This window comes from Hemiscyllium ocellatum, chromosome 5 (assembly GCF_020745735.1).
Source record: "Hemiscyllium ocellatum isolate sHemOce1 chromosome 5, sHemOce1.pat.X.cur, whole genome shotgun sequence".
Classification (NCBI taxonomy): domain Eukaryota; kingdom Metazoa; phylum Chordata; class Chondrichthyes; order Orectolobiformes; family Hemiscylliidae; genus Hemiscyllium; species Hemiscyllium ocellatum.
Genome location: NC_083405.1, coordinates 79,691,705 through 79,717,077, shown reverse-complemented (window position 1 = coordinate 79,717,077; position 25,373 = coordinate 79,691,705). Strand labels below are relative to the sequence as shown.

Genomic DNA, 25,373 nt, shown 5'->3' with positions numbered 1-25,373 from the left:
TCCTAATATTTCCATTCTCTTCACTCTCCTTCTTAGAGGTATCTGAGCAGTTCCAGTTTTGGCTTCTTCAGCATTTTGGAGATGAATTGACCAGCGTGCCTTCAGATGCCAAAACTCTAAGCCCTAGCATTCCTTTCTTAAACCTCTGAGTTTGGAGTCTACTAGAGACAGAAGGTTGGTGATGTTGGGGCAGGAAGAGCACAGGAAAAAGTTTGATGCATGGGGGCTAATGGAGATGAAATAACTAAAGATTTTATAAAGCAGCAACCAAAGAGAATGACAATGGATACAGATTTTTTTAAAAAATAAGCTTGCATTCAAAGAATGGAAAATTTGACAGGACCATGAAGATAAAGGAGTAAGGGTGAAGAATTACAATTTCAAGCAATCTGAAGCTTAAGGTCATGCTTGTGGACTGAGCGGAGGTGTTTCACGAAGTGGTCACCCAGTCTATGTTTGGTCTCCCCAATATACAAAGATATCACATCATGAAATCAAATGCAGTAATTAAAGTTAAAGAAATACAAGTATAAAGTTGTTTCACTTGGAAGGTTGGACAGTGAGAAGGGATGAGATGTAAGGCCAGGCATTCCATCTCATACCTTTGTACCGAAATATAGTGTAGAGAAAGGAATTGAAATTGGGGTTGACTTAAGACTGGACGAGAATGTTACAGTCCCTATGAAATGCTGCAAGAGGATAGTAGGGGAAGTTGTGTTTGGTGACTGCATCAAACTGGACTTGCTGAAAAATGGCAGAGGATGAATACGGAGGAATTGATGGAAGTAAGTGGAGTTTAAGGAAGAGTTGTTCAAAGCAAGAACAACCTCAACCTGGCATAGGAGAGTGGGTAATGAACGGAAACTAGTGGGATCCTGTTCAAGGAGGAATTGGAGCTCTGATGCTGTCTTGGTGGTTGTGTTGAGGGATTGTGCACCTACATACAAACAGTGAAGAGGATCTGATTAGGGAAAGTGTTGAAGTCATGTAGAACAGCAGATAAAACCTGGATGTAAGTTGGAAGGAAATCTATCGAGAAGGAAAATAAATAGTTGAGATAGGAATGAGTCAGTTCAGTCAGGCAGAAATAGGCAATGGATTGACCCATTGTTTTACTTCTGGATCTTGAGAAAGTGTTAAATATGGGATTTTTGGGTGCCAATGAATTTGGAGGCAGTGGGGAGAAGATAGGAAAAGAATAGGTATGTATAAAAGAGACAAGTTCAGGGAGTGTGGATGAGTGAGAATGGGGAATTAAAAACAGATAACAAGGAAATGGCACATAAAATTAATAAATATATTGCTTTGGTCTTCATTACAAAAGGATACAAAGAATGTTCCAGTAATAGCTATAAATCAGGAGAGAGGAACTTGGTTAAAATACAATCACTCGGGAAGTGGTATAGAGCAAAGGATGGAGATGCACACTGACAAGTCCCCAGATCCTGGCAGACTTTGTCCTAGGAAAAAGTGAGGACTGCAGATGCTGGAGATAAAAGTTAAGAGGATGGTGCTGGAAAAGCACAACAGGCCAGGCAGCATCCAAGGAGCAGGAGAATCAACGCTTCGGGCATAAGCCCTTCATCAGGAATGAGGCTTGTGGCCTGGAGGGCTGAGAGATAAATGGGAGGGGCGGGGGGGGAGGTGGGGGTGGAGAGAAGGTAGCTTTCCCCCAGCCCCATTATCTCTCAGCACCCCCTGGCCCAGAAGCCTCATTCCTGATGAAGTGCTTATGTCCGAAGCGTCAATTATCCTGCTGCTCGGCCTGCTGTGCTTTTGCAGCAACGCACTCGACTTCATCCTAGGGTCTGAAAATAAGTAGCAATGCATGTTGTGATGATGACATAAGACAGATACATACAGGTTCAGTGAGTGGGCAAATATCTGGTAGACAGAATATAACGTGGAAAAATACAAAGTTGCTAACTTTGACAGGAAGAGCAACAAAGCTGAATATGACTTAAACAGAGAATTACTGCAACAGTTTGAGGTGCAGGGAATCCTAGGAGTTCTCAGAATGAGTCAAGAGAAAGTTAGCATGCAGGTAGAAGCATATAATCAAGAAGGTCATTGAAACACCACTATTTAATAGAAGATGAATTGAACATAAAAGTAATGATGCCATGTTTCAAACAAACAGGCACTGAGGAGACATGGCAAAATTTTCTGACCCTTTAAGCAACCTGGGCAATAGAAGAAAAGTTTGGTAAAAATGAAAAAAAAAATTGCTTTCCTCATTGATAAAAGTGTTTCTGACTTTCCCCTTGAGTTTTAAATGGTATGTTCTGAATCTTGCCAATGAATGGCATCAAACTTCTTTCCAAATTTTGTAGCTCACTATTAACCTTACTAATATTGATGCTATTTTCTTCAGAGCACAGTTATTCATATCCTTCCCCTATGAAGACAGTCAATTAGCTTTGGCAGAGGGTTCTCCACCCAATGCTGTCAACTACACCAATGTTGCTTGGAGAATTCCCTATCATTGACATGCAAGTTCATCAACAGTAAAGGCTTCCATTTGATGAATATTCAGCTTATAGATGACCATCGACACTGGATTTGAGGCTGCACCAGATATCCTGGGTGTTGTCACGATGCACACAAACTAAAGAACTCACAGGTTCTTGGCTTCTGCCAGGGTCCTCAGGTCATGCATGGATGGATGCTGGCAGACAGGGGCTACTCTCTCCCAACATACTTGATAATACCTTTATGGAACCCTCAGACAGACTCCGAATGAAGACTTCTGCCCTTCCTTCAACCAGAATTATGGTAGAACAGACTAAAGGTCTCCTTAAGATGAGGTTTTGATGTCTCAATTATTCTGGCAAGCCTTTTGGTGTAGTCTAGAAATGGGGTCACTCATCATTGCGCTTTCACAAATGGAGAAAACAAAGGGAGGATGTCCTGAACGTAGAAGAAATCAGGACATTGACCAGGAGGGATTACTATGAAAGCAATACATGGTCATGTGAGAAGCCATTTATATTTGTTGAAATAAACACTTCACTTCCATCATCTTCTGTTTTGATGAAAGGTTATTGACCTGTAACCTTAACTTTGTTTCTCTCACATATTTGCTGCCTGATCAGCTCAGAGTTCTGTTTTTATTTTAAAAATTCAAGATGTTTGAAGGAAGAGGGGCAGTCAGTCAGACAGAAATAGTTTACTGGGGAATAAAATGACTGCAAATAGTTCTGAGGTGACTTGTTCCTTTTCAGAGAGAAAAAGGATTAAGGGTTGTGAAAAGATGAGAAGGTGAAAGGCAAATACTCATTTTTAAAAATTCACTCATGGGAGTTGATAGTCAAGCCAGTATTTGTTGCTCATCCTTGGTATCCCTAGTTCTCCAGGAGAAGTTATTGTTGAGCTGCCTTCTTGAACTACCACAGGCCTTGGAATGTAGCGACACTCATTGTGCTGTTGGGGAACAATTCAACAATTTTGCACCAGCAACACAGTGAAAGGATGGCATGTGAATGGAGGGGACCTCACAGGCTGTGGTATACCCAAATATTTTTTTTCCCCTGGATGGTGGAAATCAAGGATTTGGAAGATGAGATCAAAGGAGCCTTACACATTACACCCTGTAGATAGTATACAACACTCCTATTGTGTGTTGGTTGTGAAGGCAATAAATAATGAAAGTGGTAGATGGGGAGGACCATTAAGTGGGCTGCTTTTTCCTAGATGGTGTTGAGCTTCTTGACTGTTGCTGGAGCTGTACTCATTGGAAATAATTAGTGAACATTCTATCCAGTTATACTTAACTTCAATCTAATGAAATCTTCAATTGCTGTACAAGCGCAAGAGATGGATTTGAACAAATGGTTTTAGTGACTAAATTCACAAAAAGCCAATAGTTATTTTCTTGCATTAATAAGTACAAGTGACCACAAAACAATGCAAGTGTCATGCTGGAGGCAGCATGAGGTGATTCGCTATTTAAATACACTATTTTAAAATATGATTTCTATTCATTGAAAGGATCAGTACTGAAGCTGGGTGCAGTTTGAAGTTCAAATAAATAGTTCCTTGGAAGACATAATACAACCAGAAATCAATGGGGCCTAGTACACTTTGATCATTCAACAAGGTTCCTGGCATCTGTTATTTTTGATTAAATCCTCTATGATGATTTTTGTAGTGGTTGTGTGACAAATATTAAAATATTCATATGACCCTTAAGATATGAATGGTGTCAAGAGCATCTGTGAACAAAACAAAAATTAATCCAAAATGGAAACCCACAAGAAAAGTAAGTGCTCTATTTTAAAGTTTGCAATTCAGGAGATAGTTAAATGAGTTATCTTTAGTTACCATAGTTTAATCAGGTAACTGCCTCGCATTGGTTCAGGAGGAATGAATGTTCTTCAACTATCACATGCATGTGAATCTACTGTGATAAACAAAAAGCAGGGCCATTTTAAAATGAACTCCTCAGGTGAATGTATAATTACAGTAATCAAGTGTGGGAAAAATCTATGCAGTTAAAAACAATTAATTGAGTTCATATTCAATTGGCCAAATTTGAAAACCTGCTTGTGTAACCAGAGAGATTCTATACTCAATAACATTGATATTTGTAACATTAATTCATTCTGTTTGTCAATGGCAAATCATAATTGATTCATTAATACATAAATAATTGCTGATTACAAACTGAATTAAAAATCAATGACAGAATTGTCTGCTTACCTATGATGAACAGAATTTCCACTGAAATGTCACTAACTGTTGTGCTTCTTGCTGAAGGCAAGTTTTCATCAATTCCAATAAAACAAACATTATATGGTACAGTCACGGCAACATAAAACGTTGCCAATAATATTAGCCAGTCCCATAATGCTTTAAAAGTGCTGTAATGCAAAAGGATGAATTTTGATTTTTTTGCATCTGCAACCTTGTATTCTGGTAGTGCTGGCTGGTTCCTAAACACATTCTGTAGAGGAATAAAATTTTAAAATATAAATATTAGACCTTCACATATTGCAATTTATTAGTAATTGAATCACAACTATTTCTACTTACTCCATGCAAAACAATTATATCAATTACCCCCTCTACACATTGTTCAAAGTGTAACATGAAAATAATTTCACATAATTTTCTCACTGCAAAAATTAAAGGGAATTAAAATGTTATTCCAAGTTCACAGATTCTCAGCACTCTGATGGGCTGAATCATTATAATCATATCAAAATGGATCAAATTACGTACAGTTCTGACAGAAAACAGTTGACATTGTGCATTCAGACATTATTAGACTAAATATTCCTAGTCTATAGACACCTGCCATTACACTAGTGTAAAATAAGCTAGGTCTCAGTTATGTTGAAAGAGATGGGTATGGCTGAAAACACACTCAACTTATTCAACTAGACTTGCAGCCTGTGCATTAAAGATCAATGTGCACACAACCTACCCACATACAAATTAAATAAGCTCTCAGTGAAATTGCATGTTTCAGCACATTCAACTGTACTGAACTCCTGATGAGTGAATTCATGGTCTCATGGCAAGTGTCATCTACACATTCAAAATTTGAATTTGTGCTGTACATGATTGATCAAGTATTATATTCAGAAATGGAATCAGTGTACATATCCCAATTCTGACATCTCTACAGGTAGGCAAATTTGCTGCTCAGAACAGGAAGTCAGATAGGTTCTATTACACTCTTGGTCTTGACCAGGAGTTTAGTTCTGATGAAAGATAATCGACCTAAATGGTTATTTTGTTTCACTCCAACAATGCTGCTAGGCTTGTTGAGCATTTCCAGCATGTTCTGACTTATTCACAAGTTTAGCCCATTATTCTTCACTTCCATGTGGATACATTTCAGCAATAATTTAATATTTAACCAACAGCTTCAAAAAGACTTTTGTGAAGGTTCTTGTTAAAATATTGACAGTTACATTGGTGCAATAGGGAGTGATTTCTAAAATTCACATCAAAAGTTGTATAAGTAGGATTTCTCTTGGTAATCCGCAGTAATTTCAGTTGGAGGATGATGAAAACAGGAAAGAAACAATACAAAGGGTAAAAATGGGTCACAGTTGAAAGGATATATGGTAGGCCACTTACTGCCAAAATAAGGAGAAATTTCTTCACCCAGAGAGTGGTGAGTGGAATTCATTACCACAGAAAGCAGTTAAGGCCAAAACATCAATTGTTTTCAAGAAGGCGATAGATATACTTATTAGGGCTCAAGAGATAAAATAGTGAAAGTGGGAACAAGGTACCGAGTTGGATAATTAGCCATGTTCACATTGAAAGGTAGAGCAGGCTTGATGGGCCCATTGGCCTTCTTCTGCTCCTAATTTTTTATCTCTTAAAAAGTATAAATGGTAATTTCACTAGGATTTTCACCAATCTTCAGTTACAGTGAGAGGTCAGAGAACTGCAATCATCCCCTGTCACCACTCTCCACTCCTTAGAAATTCTTCTCCATTTCTCAAAGTGTAATTTGAGTTTTATCACAATATTGGTCTGCTTCTGACATTGAACACAGCAGTTTACTTTTCTGCCATTCAGATAATTCACCCAAATAAAAATAAACACATTCTGGTCAATATAACTTTGTAATAAATGTCTGTTGAAATTAAAATTAGTATACGTTTTCAAGCCTTTTGAGTGGTTAAAAAAATTACTTCCTTGCTAAAACCTTTAAATAGAACAAAGAACAACGCAGCACAGGAACAGGCCCTTCAGCCCTCCAAGCCTGTACCGTCATGTATTCCCCTTTCTTACTAAAACTGTCTTCACTTGCAGGATCCACATCCTTGTATTCCTTTCTCATTCATGTATTCATCCAGGTATTTCTTGACGTGGTGAGTAACACGAGAAAACAATTATGGCATCAGGTGATAGCTGAATTTAAATATGGAACACCTGCCTATAGCCAATCAACTTGCAAAGGAATTAAGAGGTTAGGCAATAATTAGTAAATTCTTACTTCTATCTTTAGAAAGCAAACCTTATTCAGCAATAAATTATGAGCCAAGGGCCTGGGTTCATAGTTGTCATTCGGAAAGATGAATCAATGTATGAACATTTGCTTGGAGGTATGAGCACAAGGCTTAAAACAAAGGGTTCAAACTTCTGCTGTTATCTACTCCAGGTTCATATGAGTAACATCGACTCTAAATTTACATTGTTTGACTATACAGTTAGGTTACACTAGCATAGTGTTTACAGTGGTGGAAAAGTACTTTTATGAACTAATAGTCTACCAGGTTGCATGCTCAACATCTTCCAACTTAGTTTGAGAAATTGAATTCAATTTTAAAAACATAGAAACAATTTGGGAAGTTAATCACTAAACTGTTGGATTATCATAAAATCTTATTAATTAATGGCACATTTGTCACTTCAGTTTCAAACTAATGTGATGTTGCTTATTAAGCTACTTAGTCATATAAAAGAAAGGGAACAGCATTGAAGCAGTCTTACCATACAGATAACACAGGTTAAAAATTGCAGAAAGTGGTCATTGAATGCTGGCCTCACCAGCAATTACCACTTTCCATGAATGTGTTCTTTCAAAAAAAAATCTCTTGATTATGTTCATGTATCATGGGCCAAAAGTGTGGAATTTTAACTTCGGACTTATATGTCAGGTCACAACTTTGGTCTATTCATTCCTAATTGCAGTTACCATTTGGTACATGTATTAGAATTGTTATTAGAATGGCACTTTCTAACCTCCAGCATGCCACACTGCAAAATTAGAATCAGAATTTCCCACAGGAGTTTATGCATGCCATGGATGTACCAATGAAGTATATCTGCTAATTACTCAATGGATCTCAATATGTATGTTATTTAAAGCCAGCAAGCACGTTCCCCAAACAAACCTTGCTTCCTTTCGCTCCCGGCCGTAAGACTGAGTTATCAAATACCTTGCTTAATTTTATCCAAATCAATCACAGGTTTTACAAATAAAGTGGATTTGTGAAATCCTCATTCTTGCATATGTCATAATTCTTGTCTCCACAAGTTCACTGAACTTGCAAGGGAAACCCCTGAATCTCAGAAGACAGAGCAGCTTTGCAGTAGTATAAATTGGTGCCCTCTGTAGATATGTAAGTTATTGATCTTCTGAAAGAAGAAGCATCCAACTTAAATTAAAATGATCTGTTGACCATTCTGCAAATTGCTGTTTGTACATAGTAACATCAAAGTCAGCAAAGCAGTAGTAACCCCCTGAGGTAGTCAACACAACAGTGACCCTTCAAACAAAAAACGTACTTAGATCAGCTCAAATCAGTGAAGCTAATCCGCCAGTTCAATTTATAAATTGCCAAGTCTGTACGTTCAAAATGAATTAAAGGTTTCTACTGGGACCTAGCTATTAATAGCTCAGCTAAACAAGCAGCTGCTGAGCAAACTGTTTTTAGGAAGGTCTGAGTCCACAGGCAGCATTATAACTTAGTGAATTTGACAATTCGAACAAATGTATAGCCAGAATACACATTATAATTTTATATGGGTTCTTGACTGTAATTGTAGTACAATATAGTATCACTTGTAAGACTTGCTTGATTTAGCAGCAGAATAAATTTCAAGTTCACACAAATTCTTCATTTACTTACATTATTAATCTTCAGTTTGCTTTTCTCTTGTTTTTGTAGGTGGCCAGAAATGTGATAAAGCACGGCTCGACTTCGCCGACGAGCTGAACTGAAGTGTGTTCCCGCTTTCCCTCTTCCTTTGTATTTTTCTATTTATGAAATAAAATATTTCATTGGTTGACTGACTTTTGTAAAACTGTTTTTTTTTAATCAGCTCCAGAAAAGGCTCATTCTTGTGTGTACATGGAATAGTCACTGATTTGAAATAAGTATAACTCAACAAAATGTAATTAGAATTTGGGCTGATTTAAAACATATCGATTAACCTATCTGCCGAACCATGTCTAAAAGCCAACAATATCAGCAAACATTTTTCAGGAAACCAAATGATGCAAATTATCATTTTCTTTCAAATTTAGCAGAGGATACGTAAATCTTACTGACTCTTATCAGGCAGCCAATAAAGGATTCAATGGGTTCTTCATATTTTAGCCAGTGCACAGACTAATTAGGTACTCAGGGGCAGTTAATCTGTGGCTCGAAGTTAATGGACTAATTTTGACTGTTGGATTTGTTCCAAAAATTCTGCTTGAAGATCATTATTTGTGACTTTGAAGGTCTGTTAATAATTGTTAGCTATTTAACAAGGCATTATTGAAAAATGAAACATGCAAATTTAACTCATTAATGCATTGTTCTTTTCATCCAAAATGTTTTTGTAAAAGCTAGCTGCTGACAAGTTGTATAAGAAGCAGGACAAGGAGCATTGCAGAAAAACAGAAGATTTGTCAGTGAACCCTACATGATAGGTGCTAAAGAAAGAACTTGTATCAATCTAACACCTTATCCCAGGAAGTTCCAAAACACTTGTACATTTAAATGCTTCTTCAAATATAGTGACTTTTCTAAGGCATCAAACTCCTTTGATGTTTTGGACAAGAAACAGCAGTAGGTAATAGGGTGATTTTGGCAGGTAAGTATATTGTCTACCAACCATAATCAGTATTGAAGGGAAACGTCAGATAGTGGGGTGGGATGGGGAGTTGGTGGGAGTTGTTGTTGCCAAATTGTCATAGTTACGTTCTGTGATATTCAGAGGTTTGACAACCATAGCTTGTTGGAAACAATCATAGAATTTGTGGTTGTAAAACAGTGAGAGTGGAAAGGGACCTTTCAGTAAAGAGTCCCACACAGATACTGTTCTGTTGGAGTCAGGAGTTAACAATGATTATCTGCAGAAGAACTGACCAATAAGCAAGCTCACTAAAAATCAAATTGGACGGGCATGTATGGATGGTAAATGGGTCTCATAACTTACACTGACTCATGTGATGGTGGGGGGTGGGGGGTTTAAAAATGCTCCAGTGACTTGTTTAGCAGCGTGGCTGGTGTGGGATGGGAGATGGAAGGGATTGCTGTTTGAAGTAGTTCAGTCAGCTTACTCAGATGAATGTGTTCTGTGTAATCTCTAGGCTTACTTTTGACAAAGCTTGCTGGGAAAGAGGAGTTTAATTATTACTGGAAGTTGACCGAAAGTTTAGGCACACAGTGTTTTAGTATACATTCTTCCCATCGTAAACAGATAAAGGTTTATAGATATGTGTGAATCATGGTTAACTGATATTGTCAGCACTTCCAGTATCAACTTGCTGTCAATCAGGGCAATGACTGCTGCCTCTTCTTCAACCTGCTCATGTGTCATATATGGTGTTGGTTGGGAACATTATACAATTGATTCTTTTGCTACAGTCAGAGTACTCTTTTGCCAATATTCTTTAAAGTCTCTCGAGTATTTTAAATTCTTCCATTATTTAATCTCTATTCAACTGTGTGTACTGATAAAACATCACCTGGGACTAATTATAAACATAGCATTAATAGATTAAATTTGTTTCCTGTATATTAATTTCTTGCATTTGGTAATAACAATATCAGCATCAGTTGCATCTTCAGCTGCATCAGCATTTTCAGCCCCTCAGACTGCCAAGTCTTGTAAACTGTGCATAGGTCTGGCTTTTTTTTTAGCTATTAATTAATAGAAGATGCAACCTCAATGTTGTCCCATTTTATTCCAATGCTTCTGTAATTTCATTATACATTGTCTGCCATTTCTAGTTTCACTGAAAATTGAAAAGAAATAATTCAAGTGCGAAAAAGATGCAAGTTACTTCACCACTTCTGTCACTGCAGATGGGATGAAGTAACTTGCCTCTTTTTCAAACAAACTGTTTCATTAGAATAATCCTTTCAAAATCTGGTGGATTTTCTTTATCCCACATTCTTTATTTAAAGAATAAACTCAAATGTTATACAGTTAGTGTAATTTTGATATCTGACATTGAAATTTTTAATTATAAATTATGTCCAATAACATAAAGCAGATGTTACAGAGTAGGTTACAGTAAAAAGGTCAGCGTTACACCACACCAATTATACTGCTCTGTCAACGTACGATAAAATTGTCATTTGGTAGCACAGAACTTTATTATTGGTGAAAAACTGATTTTGTTGAAACTTTTCACTTTGCACTTATCAGGATAATTCACAAGAATACCAATTCAGGCAAAGCCAATATTTATATCATATGAGAGGTCACATTGATTGATGGATACTTGGATTCTGATTGGTAGGAACATTGGCATAGTGAATGCACTGCCAGGCTTTTGTTTAAATTTTCAACATGAAAGGTTGGTTCTGATTAGTCAGGGCAATGTCCTGAAAAATGAACCAGCAAATGACTATCACCTATTTTGTTAAACTGAGAGAGTTGCAGTGCACGTACATATTCTTTCTATCTATAAGGAACAGAGGCCTGTACATTAATACTTGTAACTTCCAGTATATGCAGTACCAAACTGCAAATCTGACTGACAATCCCAAAGTGGTTGCCTAGTAATTATAGAGTCATATGGTATGGAAACAGGTCCTCATATTCATGCCAACCAGGTTTTCTAAACTGAACTAGTCGCAGTTGCCTGTGTTTGGCCCATGTCCCTCCAAATCTTTCCTATCCATGTACCTGTCTAAATGTATTTTAAATGTTGCAACTGCACATGCATCTACCATGTCCTCTGGCAGCTTGTTCCATATATGTACCATGCTTTGTATGAAAAAGTTGCCCTTCATGTCCCTTTTAAATCTTTTCCCTTTCAATCTAAATCTATGCCCTCTAGTTTTAGACTCCCCTACTCTGGGAAAAAGACCTTGGTTATTCTTTGCACACTTAAGATTATGCTACAAGTTTTGATCAATTGTGGGATAATATCCAATGTTGGACACTGTGTAGTGGATTTTGCATGCAAAGGCAGGTTGGGAGTCAGGACCTTGCATACTATTACAGCAATAATGAAAGAAATTCTTAACCATAGGTTTGGGCAAATATTTCAATGATTAACCGATGTCTGCAATGCAAGATCATTTGAAATCAATTTAATCCCTGAAGGACAGAGTACCGAGAGCTAGAATTTTGTTTTCTTGCTTCAAGTCACCAATTGACAACACCATGGCAAATTCACTTTGATCCTCAGTATCCCACAGCACTTGAGGAATCTCAATCTGTTGCTCGGCCTGAGAGACACATGGTCATCAGTCTAATGTCACATTGCTAGGGAGATGACATGGAATATCAACAGTTGCATATTACTTGGCTTATTGGTAATGAATAAGAGGAGAAGTGAGAACTCTCAGTGCTGTGATCACCACTGGTCTCAGCACTCTTATTAACTTCACTAACAATCTACCAACTCGAGTGACCCTCTACTGACCACACAATAACAATTCAATAGCTCTGTGATGACCATTCAGAACCACTCACTCACCTCACAGTGTGGAAGAGCAGGTGTTGCACTGGAGTAGAAGTCACATGGCACCAAGTTATAGTCCAACAGGTTTATTTGAAATCACAAGCTTTCTGAGTACTGCCCCTTCCTCAAGTGAAGTGAGGAGAAGCATACAGGCACAGAATTTATAATCAGACAGATCAAACAAATGGTGTGCATGGACTGTCAACAGGCTGAATAATAGGTCTCTGCAGGTGATCAAGAGCGTAAGACAGTGTGGGTAAAGTGTCAACAGCTAATAGCATGTGAAGGGATGACCTATAATCTGATTAATTCAGGCAGAAAGATAATTACAAAAGATTAAAAATATGGTGGTGCTGGAGACAAACCAAATGACTAGAATAACATGATAGGTATAAGAGTTGCATGCCAAGGGTCTAACCAAAGCAACAGGTAATTCAAAAGTGTACAAACTAATCAAGGTGATTATGTTAAAACAGTACAGTAAGCAAGATTTTACAGATACAGAACAGTGTGGCGAGGTTATATGTAGCGCATCACAGTGTCCTTTATTTTAAAACTTCAGATTACTTAGATATTATAGCTGGTGCCAAGACAGATTAAACTCATGAGCAAATTTTATTCCTGATCCTCCAAGCCACTTGACCATCTATAGTTGTGCTTTGATAGAAAACATCTTTTTCCTGCTTGCAGCAAATGTTTTCTTTAAGTGGACATAATTGATGTTGATGTTTAAAAAAAATACAAAACTGTACCATGTGATGCAAAATGTCAGATCTATTACACATCTCAGCTGGAGGGAAAGGGCTGCAAATTTGTGAACCATACTGAGCATGGTGGCAATTGAACATATAGTAAATTGTTCCAAAAGGACAAGCAATGCTTCCTTGTGTCTACATGATAAAATGAAGCTATTGTTGTACATGGTTAAGTGGGTGTGGTTGTGTTTTCTATAGGCATTAATGGAGGGGAAATAAAGCATTATATCAAGTGATTCAGACCTATAGTCATCATCATCATTGGCGGTCCCCCGCAGATGAGGAAGACTCTTCCACTCTCAGGGTGAGTCTATAGGTGGCTCTACACAATGAAGTGGCTACCTGGGGCAGCAGGTAGTCATAGGAAGGAGTGAGTAGGGTGGTGGTGTGGCTATTTTCTCCTGGTTTCCATGTTTTCTTTTTGCTAAGCTCCCCAGGTGCTCGGTGCCTTCCCAGGAAAAAGATGTTTTCTATCAAAGCACAACAAACCAAGTGGCTTGGAGGATCAGGAATAAAATTTGCTCATGAGGTTAATCTGTCTTGGCACCAGCTGTAATATCTAAGTAATCTGAAGTTTTAATAAAAAGGACACCATGGTGTGCTACATGCAACCCAACCTCACTGGTCTGTATCTGGAAAATTTTCCGAAATGCTCTTCCACTTTGGACGGTCTTGGGCCAATGATTCCCAGATGTCTGTGGGACTGCTGCACTTTATCAGTGATTCCTCGAGGGTATCAGTGAAGTGCTTCCTCTGTCTACCTGGGGCTTGTCTGCCATTTCTGAGCAGAGAGTAGAGTTTGAGGAGTCTCATGTCAGTCATGTGGACGACATGTCCAGTCCATTGTAGCCAATCAAGGGTGGTCAGTGCCTCGATGCTGGGGACACTGGCCTGGTTGACGACACTGGCATTGGTGCATACTTCTTCCCAGTGGATTGGCAGGATCTTGCGCAGGCAGCATCGTTGGTTCTGCTCCAGTGCCCTGAGGTGTCTACTTTAGACAGTCCACGTTTCAGAGGTATATAGCAGGGAGGCAACCACCAGAGTTCTGTCAACCATAACGTTGGTGTCTGATCCTGATGTTGTTCTCAAACACCCTTTTCCTCAGGTGTCCAAAGGCTGCACTAACTCACTGGAGGCGATGCTGGATCTCTTCACATTTTGCCAACAGGACACTCCTGAGGTATTGCAAGTGGTCAGCATTCTCTAAGGCTGCCCCATGGACCTTGGTGATCAGGGGTTTGCTCCACAAAGCCAGGCTAGGTTGCTGGAGGACCTTCATCTTGCGGATGTTCACTGTGAGATCCATGCTCTCATATTCCTCTGTAAATGTGCTGATGATAATCTGGAGTATGTCCTCTGAGATTGTACAGATGCAATCATCATCTGTGTACTGTTCCTCAATGACATTGGTTGGGGTGACTTTGCTTTGGGCTTGAAGGTGGCAGAAGTTGAATGATTTCCCGTTGGTTCTGTAAGTTAGCTCCACTCTGGGAAGTGACGCTGTCGTGGTGAGGTGAAGCATTGCAGTGAGGTAGAATGAGAACAATGCTGGTGCTTGACACTGGTCTGAACAGGAAATATGCTGGTGGTGGAGTCATTTGTCAAACCCATGATTTCCAGGTCATCATGGAGCAGGTGAAAGGTGGTGACAAACTTTGTGGTGTAGTCAAAGCAGAGAAGGACATTTCATTGTGTTTCCCGATTGACAATGTCAAAGACATTTTTAAGGTCGAAGAAGGCCATATACAGTGGTAGGTTACTATCTCTGAATTTCTCCTGCAGCTGTCATGCAGTGAAAATCACGTCCGTTGTGCCCTCCATAGCTGAAAGTCACATGTGACTCTGGGAGGAGTTCCTCAGCCACAGGGAGGAGACAGTTGAGGAGGATGTTGGTGATCGCTTTTCTGAAAGTTGACAGCAGGGAGATTCCCCTACAGTTATCATAGTCAGATTTGTTCCCTTTTTTGAAAATGCTCACAATTGTGGCATCTTGGAGTTCTCCCAGGATGCTCTCCTCCTTCCAGATAAAGCAGACAATGGTGTGTAGCTGCAGCGGGAGCTCTTTGCCTCCACACTTCAATGCCTCAGCGGGAATACCATCTGCTTCAGCAGCCTTGTTGCTCTTAAGCTGCCATTGGCTTTCTCTATTTCTTGCAGGGTTGGGATGTTGCTGAGCTGATGGGGATCCTGCAACTTGGTGTTGCCAAGGCCACTAGGTTTGTGGGAAGGAATCAGCTGTATAAGGCTATTTTTTCAGGTCTTCAAGTGCCTCAATTTTGCACTTTTTATGGCACTGTGTTGTCTCTGCAGCAGAAGGGCTATATTCATGTTGATCCTGGCTCAGATCAGGTGATGATCTGTCCAGCAGTAGTTGACTCTTGTCATGACAAGCGTGATTTTAAGGTCTTTCCAATTCCTTGCTCTGACAATGACATAGTCGAGGTATCAGTGTTTGGAGCACAGGTGCTGCCACATTGTCTTGTATTTGTGTCTTTGGTTGAACAGTATGTCGGTGATGAGGAAGTTGTGTTTGTGGCATTTGGTCAGGAGAAGAGTGCTGTTGGAGTTTTGCTTCCCAATTCCCTCTTTCCCGATTACGTAGCGCCAAAGGTCCATGCTTTTGCTGATTCCAGCACTAATGTTGTTGAGGATGATTAGTTTGTCTATTGCAGGGATCCACGAAAGAGATTGGTTGAGGCTGGAGTAGATTTTCTCCTTGTCTTCAGGTGCTGCACCGAGCATATGCACTGAATACTACGACATATTGGTTCCCAGCAAGGGTGAGTCAGAGTGTCATGAGGCATTCACTTATTCCACAAGGGGGGGTCTCTGAGTTGGCGAAGACGACGCCATGGATGCGGCACTCTTCTTTGGCCTTGCTTTCCCAGACAAAGTGTAGCCACTACCTTGCTGTCTAAGCGGTTCTTCCCCTGTCCACTGGGTTTCACTCGGTGATGATGTCAATATTGTAATGCCTGAGTTCCCAAACAATGATGGCAGTGCATTGTTCCACTCTGTCTCTGGTGGGATTGTCCATAGGAACATTCCAGGTCCGAAACTTCATCCTGAGGCTGTGGAAGGTGTCTGAATGAGAGTTGTTTTAACATGGGGAAACAGTTGCATACTGGCTACCACACTGGGTTAGCAGTGCAAGGTCATGTTCCAATGGGGGGGGTGGGGTCTAAGACAACTGGAGACCAGACACTGCTGTTTGGCATGAGGTTGCCTGCAGTGGAGTGCAGGGAAATGGTTCAGTGCTGGGCAGCGCCTCCTGCTGGATTAATGCAAGGACCAAGGTGAGCAGAGTACAAGGAAGGGGAGAGAACGAGAAGGATAGTGAGGTTGCTGTCATTGTGCTGACCATTCTCAGTCTGTGACTGTGAAATCACTGAGCTGGGAGTGTGGGTTAGTATGATTCCTGGGGTGGGGGGCAGGTTGTAAAAAGCACTGGGCTGAGGGTTGGGAGAGTTTACATTGATAAATAATTAAACTGGTTGGGGGGGGGGTTATGAAATCACTGAACTGGTGGGTGAGTAGGTTATAAAATTATTGGGCTGATAGGAGTTTATAGAAGCACTGGGCTGGGAGGGTGTTAAAATATTATTGGGCAGGGGTGTTTATAAAAGCACAAATTGGGTGAGGGTGTTTCATAAAACACTGGGCTCTCAGGTGTCATTAAGTTTAAAAAAATCACTGGGCTAGCTATAAAATTACTGTGCGGGAGGATTATAAAGATTACTTGGAGGGGGGGAGGCTTACAAAACACAAAAAACGTTAGACCGCGAGAATGTTTATGACATTAATGAGCTGTGGGGTATGATTAAAATTGCTGGGGGCGGTTGTGTAAACACTGATTTGGGGGAAGTTGTTGCAAAATTATTGGGGGTTAATAAAAGCTGGGCTGGTGGCGGGTGGTGAGGGTGTTGGGGGTGTTATGAGAAACTTGTAGCAGTATCAGGAGCTCCAGCTGTTGAGTCATGGTTTAAGGTACTAACACGTGCACAAGTTCTCCAATCCATTAAACTGCTATCAACTTCTCAAAACCTTAATAAACGATTATAGATATTTTTGTGTTCACCAATCCCTTGTGCATAGTTTATGCCTTGATCTTACCTATTTGACACAAAAATAAGAAAAGCATAACAAAAAGGCAAAGTCAATTTTAAAGTTCGAACTGTTTAAATTTTATCTAATTACATTTTGATGTGGACAACACTAACATCAGTTTCCACTTAGAAATCACACAACACCAGGTTACAGTCTAACAGGTTTATTTGGAAGTACAAGCTTTTGGAGGTTTGCTCTGTCAGATATCAAGCTAGCTACCTGATGAAGGAACAGCGCACTGAAAACTTTTACTTTTAAATAAACCTGTTGGACTATAACCTGATGTTGTGCTTTTTTTAAACTTTGTCCACCCCAGTCCAACACCAATACCTCCACACCATCAATATCCAGATTATTCATTGAGCTCTTGATGTTTCTTCCAGTGTTATTATATATTCTATAAGCAGAATTCAGAACAGGTCTCGAGACCCTCATCTTTCCTTCATTTTACCTAAATTGAAACATAACTTACAAAGCTTCATCCTTGTAGCAATTAAAAAGTGGAGGATATTTAGGAGTTCATACATGGGATTAGAGGCAAGTTAACATTGAGAAAGGTCAATAAGGGAAGGAGTAGAGGCCAGTAAAAGACTACAGTATGGGCAGACATTGATTTTGATGGGGTCCACTTTGGGTCATGAGACAGCAGACTCAACTCTGGCACGAAGTGGGGCCATCCACTGAGAAAACCCTGATTCCTGCAGTGATGGAAGCAGGGTCATGCCAGCAATAGACAATAGACCACAGACAGTAGGTGCAGGAGTAGGCCATTCAGCCCTTCGAGCCTGCACTGCCATTCAATATGATCATGGCTGATCATTCCTAATTAGTATCCTCTTCCTGCCTTATCTCCATAACCCTTGATTCCACTATCTTTGAGAGCTCTATCCAACTCTTTCTTAAACGAATCCAGAGACTGGGCCACTTCTGCCCTCTGGGGCAGAGCATTTCACACAGCCACCACTCTCTGGGTGAAGAAGTTTCTCCTCATCTCTGTGCTAAATGGTCTACCCCGTAATTTTAAGCTGTGTCCTCTGGTTCGGCACTCACCCATCAGCGGAAACATGTTTCCTGCTGCCAGAGTGTCCAATCCTTTCATAATCTTATATGTCTCAATCAGATCCCCTCTCAGTCTTCTAAACTCAAAGGTATACAAGCTCAGTCACTTCAGTCTTTCAGTGTAAGGTAATCTTACAGTGCAACATTAACTTTGCCTACTGATTCCGAAGTTCAGTGTGAAAATCTGGCTTGATTAGTTTAGGCGCCATGCACTTAGAATACTGAATGCAGAAAACTCATGTTGGACTGCATATTCAGAGGGTCTGTCGATTATCTCAGGTAAATCTCAAATGTATTTCTATTGGAAATATGGTAGTTAGAGCTCATCTGGTGAAGAGTGAGCATGCATGCATTCCAGACTTTACTAGCAACAATAAAGGGAGATAAGCCAATTGCCCTTTCGCTGTGAAAAAAACTCATTCTTTGCTTCTAATGCAATTGAGTTTTGTCCTCCAAAATGTTGAAACATTTAGGAGTCCAGTTGTGCAGAATGGTTCAAGATAGCTGTAATGGAATATCAGTTTCAGCACACGATTCTGTGAGTTCATGGAAACAGCATCATGAAGCAATTGAAACACAGTTTACTTCTTAAGGATTTGTGGAGTTTCCTACTAAAATGTTCCCATTTTATGGAATTTGCTGACTGAATCAAATTCGGCCAAATACCTGCAGAGTTTCTTACTGATCTTAAATATTGGGCAGTAGGAAGAAAAGGCACTTGGAATATTGTAGATGGGAAACTATATCCACTATCGGGAGTCAGTGTTTAGCCAGCTAGCCCCTGAATTTCACAAAATACACCACAGTCCTCTTGATACCAATTTATTCTGTTTCCCGTTTCAATTGTGACACATTTAATAACTTTGTTCAATATCCTCTAAATCTTGCCATCATCCTATTGGCATTATTTATTTTCTCAAACTGTGCAGCAAATTACTCTCTACTAGCCACACACTATAATTTTCACCTGTTCAGAAAGAAAGGCTGAGGACAAAAGTCATGTATTTTTGGAACATAATCAATTTTACTTTCACTGAGTGTTTCATAAAGGTCACTTGCAGAGACTTCCATATCTTGTTATGATCGATTTAAAACCTTTTTAATTTTTTTTCAGTTTCAGGCATTTTGCAGAGATATGCTACTATTTGTTAAAATATTGTTAGAATTGTTAAAAGATAATTATGGCCATATTGATTAGAACACAGAGTTGGAGATTACCTAGTGATACGGACAGGAATTAGTTATGAAACAAGAAACTGAGTATATACTCAAATCAGTTGGACTTAACCAGTGCTATCCTTTAGAGATTTATGAGGTCCTTGGCTTTTCACTATAATTGGAAATTCCTGAAATAAAGAAAACTAAGTTACGTGACATAGTATGTTGTTCAGATGGAAGCAGAAAGTTGTTCAGGGACATTATTTGCTAAGATGAGTGGATCAAACAGTGTAATTTGGAGTTGAATGTTAGATGGGTAAGGTTATTTTTTTTGTACTTGAGGTCAGAGAGGTTTTGTTTTCCTGTGGAGAGAAGACATTGATGGTGGAAGATGCTGCAAGAGGCAGTTACAGAAAGGTTTAAGAGCTACTGGGCAAGTATAAAATATAATTATAAAAATGTTAATCAAACTTTAGCCTTTATCTCAGGTGGCGTGAAATATGAAGTTATAGAAATTATGTCCAAGCTCTACAGAGCTCTGGTTTGACCCAAATTAGAATGGGGAAAGTGACCTCTAAATGTCTCTCAGTTGTCTAAAGAGCCTGACTTGAGCGCTGGATGAGGAGCCTATCCATGACCTTCCCTGTCCTTGGCTGAATCACAGGGAATTGAGAAGGTGAGTCTCCCCATCACCACTTTCCCTCCTGATTCTCCAGCCAACCAATCCTCCCATGCAGATTACATCACACTCTATGAATGCATAATAATTAAAAATCTACCCACATTTCCATTGACTATTAATTGATCCCATTCCCGCTCTCTCTGTTACTAGTGGGTTATTGTGAGGATCAGTGCTAGGTTACAGTGATTCACAAGCTATTTAAATAACTTGGATGTGTTGACTAATTGTAATATCTCTAAATTTGCTGATAATACAAAACTAGGTGGGACTGTAGAAACATAGAACACAAAACAGAACATAGAAGAGTACAACACAGAAACAGGCCCTTCAGCCCATGATGATGCTATTTGAAAATAATCCCATCCTCCTGCACCTGGTCCATATCCCTCATTCTCTGCCTCTTAATGTGTCTGTTGAACTGCCCCTTCAACATTGATACCATATCTGCTTCTAACCCCTCCCCTGGCAGCATGTTCCAGGCACCTGCCGTCCTCTGTGAAAAGATGTTTCTCACACACTTCCTTGACATTCTGCACTTTCACCTTGAAGTGATGCACCCCCAGTATTTGACATGTCCACCCTCGGAAAAAGACTCTATCTATCTACCTTATCCATGCCTGCCATAATTCTATATATTAGGAGATAGTGAGGACTGCAGATGCTGAAGAGTCAGAGTTGAAAAATGTGGTGCTGGAAAAGCACAGCAGGTCAGGTAGCATCTGAGGAGCAGGAGAATTGATATTTTGGGCATAAGCCCTTCATCATAATTTCATATACTTCTATCAGGTGCCCCTCATCCTTCGATGCTCTAGCAAAAACAATCCAAGTTTGCCCATCCTCTCCCTATAGCTAATACACTCTAATCCAGATCTTAAACCTCTTTTGTATCTTCTCCAAAGCCTCCACATCCATCCTATAGTGTGGTGACCAGATGTACACACAATATCCAAATATGGACTCATAGTACTATACAACCACACCATGACTTGCCAACTTGTATTCTCCATGCCCTGACTGATGAAGGTAAACAGGCGCTACTACTTCTTTACCATTCTTTAGCATTCTCTAAATTTAGCACTTTCACCTGAGAAACAGTCTTATTATTATCCATAATTGTCTTTAAATGTGCAGAATTATGGTCACTGTTCACAAAACAGCTTCCCCACCAAAACTTTGATCACGTGGACAGGCTCATTCCCCAATGCAAGATACAGTCCAGTCCCTTCCCTATTAGGACTATTTACATACTGTTTAAACTGACCCTCTTGGATGCACCAAACAAATTCTGCCCCATCTAAGCCCCTGGTACTAAGGGAGTATTAGCCAACTTAAAATCACCCACTAAAAAACCCTGTAGATTTTACATCTATGCATGATCTGCTTACATGTCTGCCTTGATCTGTTGCCTATTGGGAGGCCTTTGGTATAACCCCGTTGTAGTGATTGCACTTTTCTTATTCCTGGGTGCTAATATAAGGCCTCACTAGTTGAGCTTTCCAAGATGTCCTCTCTTATTGCAGCTGTGACATTCTCCTTAATCAATAATACAACTTCCCCACCACTTTTATATCCCTCTCTATCACAGCTGAAACATCCAAATATTGGAATGGTCAGCTGCTTGTCCTGCCCTTCTCTCCACCAAGTTTCTGTGATAGCTACAGCATCGTAGTTCCATGTACTAATCCAGGCTCCAAGCTCTTTTGCCTTACCTGTTATACTCCTTGCATCAAAATAAATACACTTTAGACTGCCAATCCTGCCATGTTCATTAATCTGGCCCTGTCTGTTCTTCCTATTAGATGTATTTGACTCAACCTCTACATTCTCCTCGATCACTCCTACTGCTCTGGTTCCCACTTTGCAGCCTCACCCATTTAAACCCTCCCAAGTGCACGAGCAATCCTCCCTTCAAGAATATTGGTGTCCCTCCAGTTTACGTGCAACCTGTCCTTCTTGTACAGGTCCCTCCTGCCATGGAAAAAAATCACAGTGACCCAGATTTCTGAATCCTACCCTCCTATTGCTAACATTGTTAGCCACATACTATCTTGCTATTTCTGGCCTCATGAGCATGTGACACAGGGAGTAATCCTGAGATTACAACATATTTTGCTTTTCAGCATTCTACCTAACTCCTCAAATGCCTTTTGTAAGACTTCATCTCTCTTTCGCCTGTCATTAGAACCAACACGGACCAGGAGCTCTATCTGCTCACCCTCTCTGTGCCCACTCAGAAACATCCTTGACCCTAAAAAAAAGGAGGAGAAAGTGAGGTCTGCAGATGCTGGAGATCAGAGCTGAAAATGTGTTGCTGGAAAAGCGCAGCAGGTCAGGCAGCATGCAAGGAACAGGAGATTCGACATTTCGGACACTTCAGGAAGAAGGGCTTATGCCCGAAACATTGAATCTCCTGTTCTTTGGATGCTGCCTGACCTGCTGCGCCTTTCCTAGAAAAAGGGAGGCAATTGAAGTTTCGCTCGTGGCCACAGAAGTGTCTGTCTGTGATCCTTATATAGAGTTCTCTACTGCTACCACTCCTCTACATTTTGACCCTTCCTGTCGTATAATAGAGCCAGTTGTGCTGCCATTGATCTGGCTGCTGCTGCTGTCCCCTGAAAGGCCAACACCCACAACAGTATCCAAACTGGTATATCTGTTTGAAAGGAGAATGGCCATAGGGACTCCTGCAATAGTTGTCCATGGTTATTAGTCTTCTTGGAGGTCACCCAATGCTTTTCTGCCTGGGTAGCCCTTATTAGTGGTGTGACCCAGTTCACTAATGTGCTATCTATGATGTCCTCAGCTTCATGGATACTCATAGTGAGTCAATCTGTAGCTCCAGGTGCTCCATGTTGTCAATCAGGAGCTGCAGCTGAAAACAGTTCCTGCATGCATGGTCACCATAGAGACTGCCAGTGAACCTGATTTCCCACATTTGCAGGAGGAACAATGTATGGTCTCTCAGGAGTGTGTAAGGAAGCTTCAAATGGACTTGAACGTAATAACTGAATGGGCAAGATCATGGTAAATGGAATAGAATGTAAAAAGAATGTTGTAGGTTACAGAGAGACATAGATAAGCTGCAGAGCTAGGCTGAGAGGTAGCAAGTGGAGTTTAATACAGGAAGGTATGAGATGCTTCAATTTGGAAGGAGGAACAGGAATGCAGAGTCTGGGCTAATGGTAAGGTTATTTGTCATGTAGATAAGCAGAGAGATCTTGGTGTCCAGGTCTATAGATCCTTGAAAGTTGCCACCCAGGTTGATAGTGTTGTTAAGAAGACATACAGTGTGAGCTTCTATTTGTAAAGAACCATTCAATCAGCTGCAGCTGTACAAAACATTTGGAATATTGCATACAGTTCTGTTCACTGCATTAAAGGAAGGATGTGGAAACAGTTCAGAGGAGATTAACAAGGATGTTGCCTAGTATGGAGGGAAGAACTTACAAGGAAAGGCTGATAGACTTGAGACTGTTTTTGTTATAGAGAAGAAGGATGACAAGTGACTTCATTGAGACATATAAGATAATCAGAGAGTTAGATAGGTAGGACAGAGAGAGCCTTTTTCCTTGGATGACAATGACTAGCACAAAGAGGACATAGCTTTAAATTGAAGGGTGATAGATATAGGACTGATATCAGAGGTAGTTTTTTTACTCAGCGAGTAGGAGGGGCGTGGAATGCACTGCCTACAACAGTAGTGGGCTCATTTTTTAAAGGGCATTTAAATGGTCATTGGATAGACATACAGATGGAATGGAATATTGTAGGTTAGATGGGCTTCAGATTGGTTCCACAGGTTGGTGCAACATCAAGGGCCGAAGGGCCTGTACTGCACTGTTATGTTCTATTCTATATTATTCTATGAGTATGTAGTTATTTATACTGGTTGAAAAAAAAAACCTAGAAAGACAGAATATTAGACTATAAGACATGGGAGCAGAATTAAGCCATTCGGCCCATCTAGTCTGCGATCATGGCTGAATGTTTCTCAATCCCATTCTCTTGCCTTCTCCCCATAACGTTTCATCATCTAATTAACCAAGAACCTAGCTATCTGTCTTAAATACAATCAATGACTTGGCTCCACAGCTGTCTGTGACAATGAGCTCCATAGATTCGTCACGTTTTGGCTGAAGAAATTCCTCCTCATCTCACTTCTGAAGGATTGTCCCTTCACTCACTCTGAGACTGTGCCCTCTCCTACTGGTGGAAACATCTTCTTCATGTTCACTCTCTTCAGGCCTCTTCGTATTCTGTAAGTTTCCATAAGAACTTCACTCTGAACTTTGGCAAATACAGTCCTAGAGTCCTCAACTGGTTCTCTTATGACAAGCTTGTTCTCCCCAGGATCATTCTTTTCAATCTACTCATTTCATTTGTCTTCCTAACTGCCAAGTGAACCTGCTTGTAAATCTTAAAAGAATCCTGAACTAAGATTTCGAAATCCCTTTGCGATTCAGATTTCCGAAGTCTTTCTCTATTTGGAAAATAGGCTACACCTCTCTTCTTTGTACCAATGTACATAAACTCACACTTGCCCGCATTGCATTCCATCTGCCACTTCTTTGACCAGTCTCCTGACCTGTCCAAGTCCTTCTGCAGCCTCCACGTCTCCTTCACGCAACCTGTCCATCCACCTATCTTTGTGTTATTTGCATACTTAGCAACAATGCCCTCAGTGTACTCTAAATTTATGGAGTAGATGCAAACATTTTTAAAGCAGTATGCTCTGAATAACTGTCATGATTGTAGTTTTTTCAAATGTCACACTCGTCAAATTTCATAAAGCCCCAGGCTACAGCTGTCTGTGAGAGTTAAAAAAAACTTGGATTGACAGACATAGATTAAAAAACAAAACAGTGACATCTGTTTATGCAGTTTCAGTTGAGCGTCTTCCTGACATTTCCCAAGGATATTATTATGCATGTATGTTTGGCTGAGTTTCAAATTCTGCATCAAAACCTACATTCAATCTCAGTTTGACTGATGTCTTAAAGAGACAGCTTAAAGATTTATTTTCCTTTGTGTGGGGTTTGAATAAAAGTTTGCTTTATAAGTAATCAAACACTTGAAGAGAGTTAAAAGCTTTGAATGATTTTATGATGTGAGTTTTCTTTTCATTGTAAAGTCCACAAGAATAAACATGGGTTAACTTGGATGAAGTTTAATTTTATCCATCTCTATATGGTCACTGAGACCAACTCATGGAAGATAATAAGGGACA

General features: G+C 40.0%; 1 protein-coding gene across 1 annotated transcript in view; it reads right to left on the bottom strand.

The window, feature by feature from the left end:
- LOC132816083 (potassium voltage-gated channel subfamily H member 8-like) overlaps positions 1-25,373 on the bottom strand; it is a 438,395-nt gene that overhangs the window by 212,155 nt on the left and 200,867 nt on the right. Inside the window, exons 4-5 of the mRNA XM_060825513.1 lie at positions 8,601-8,728; positions 4,702-4,945 (exon numbers count right to left, since the gene is read on the bottom strand). Of these exons, the coding sequence (XP_060681496.1) occupies positions 4,702-4,945; positions 8,601-8,728 (372 nt within the window). The remainder of the gene's footprint in view (positions 1-4,701; positions 4,946-8,600; positions 8,729-25,373) is intronic.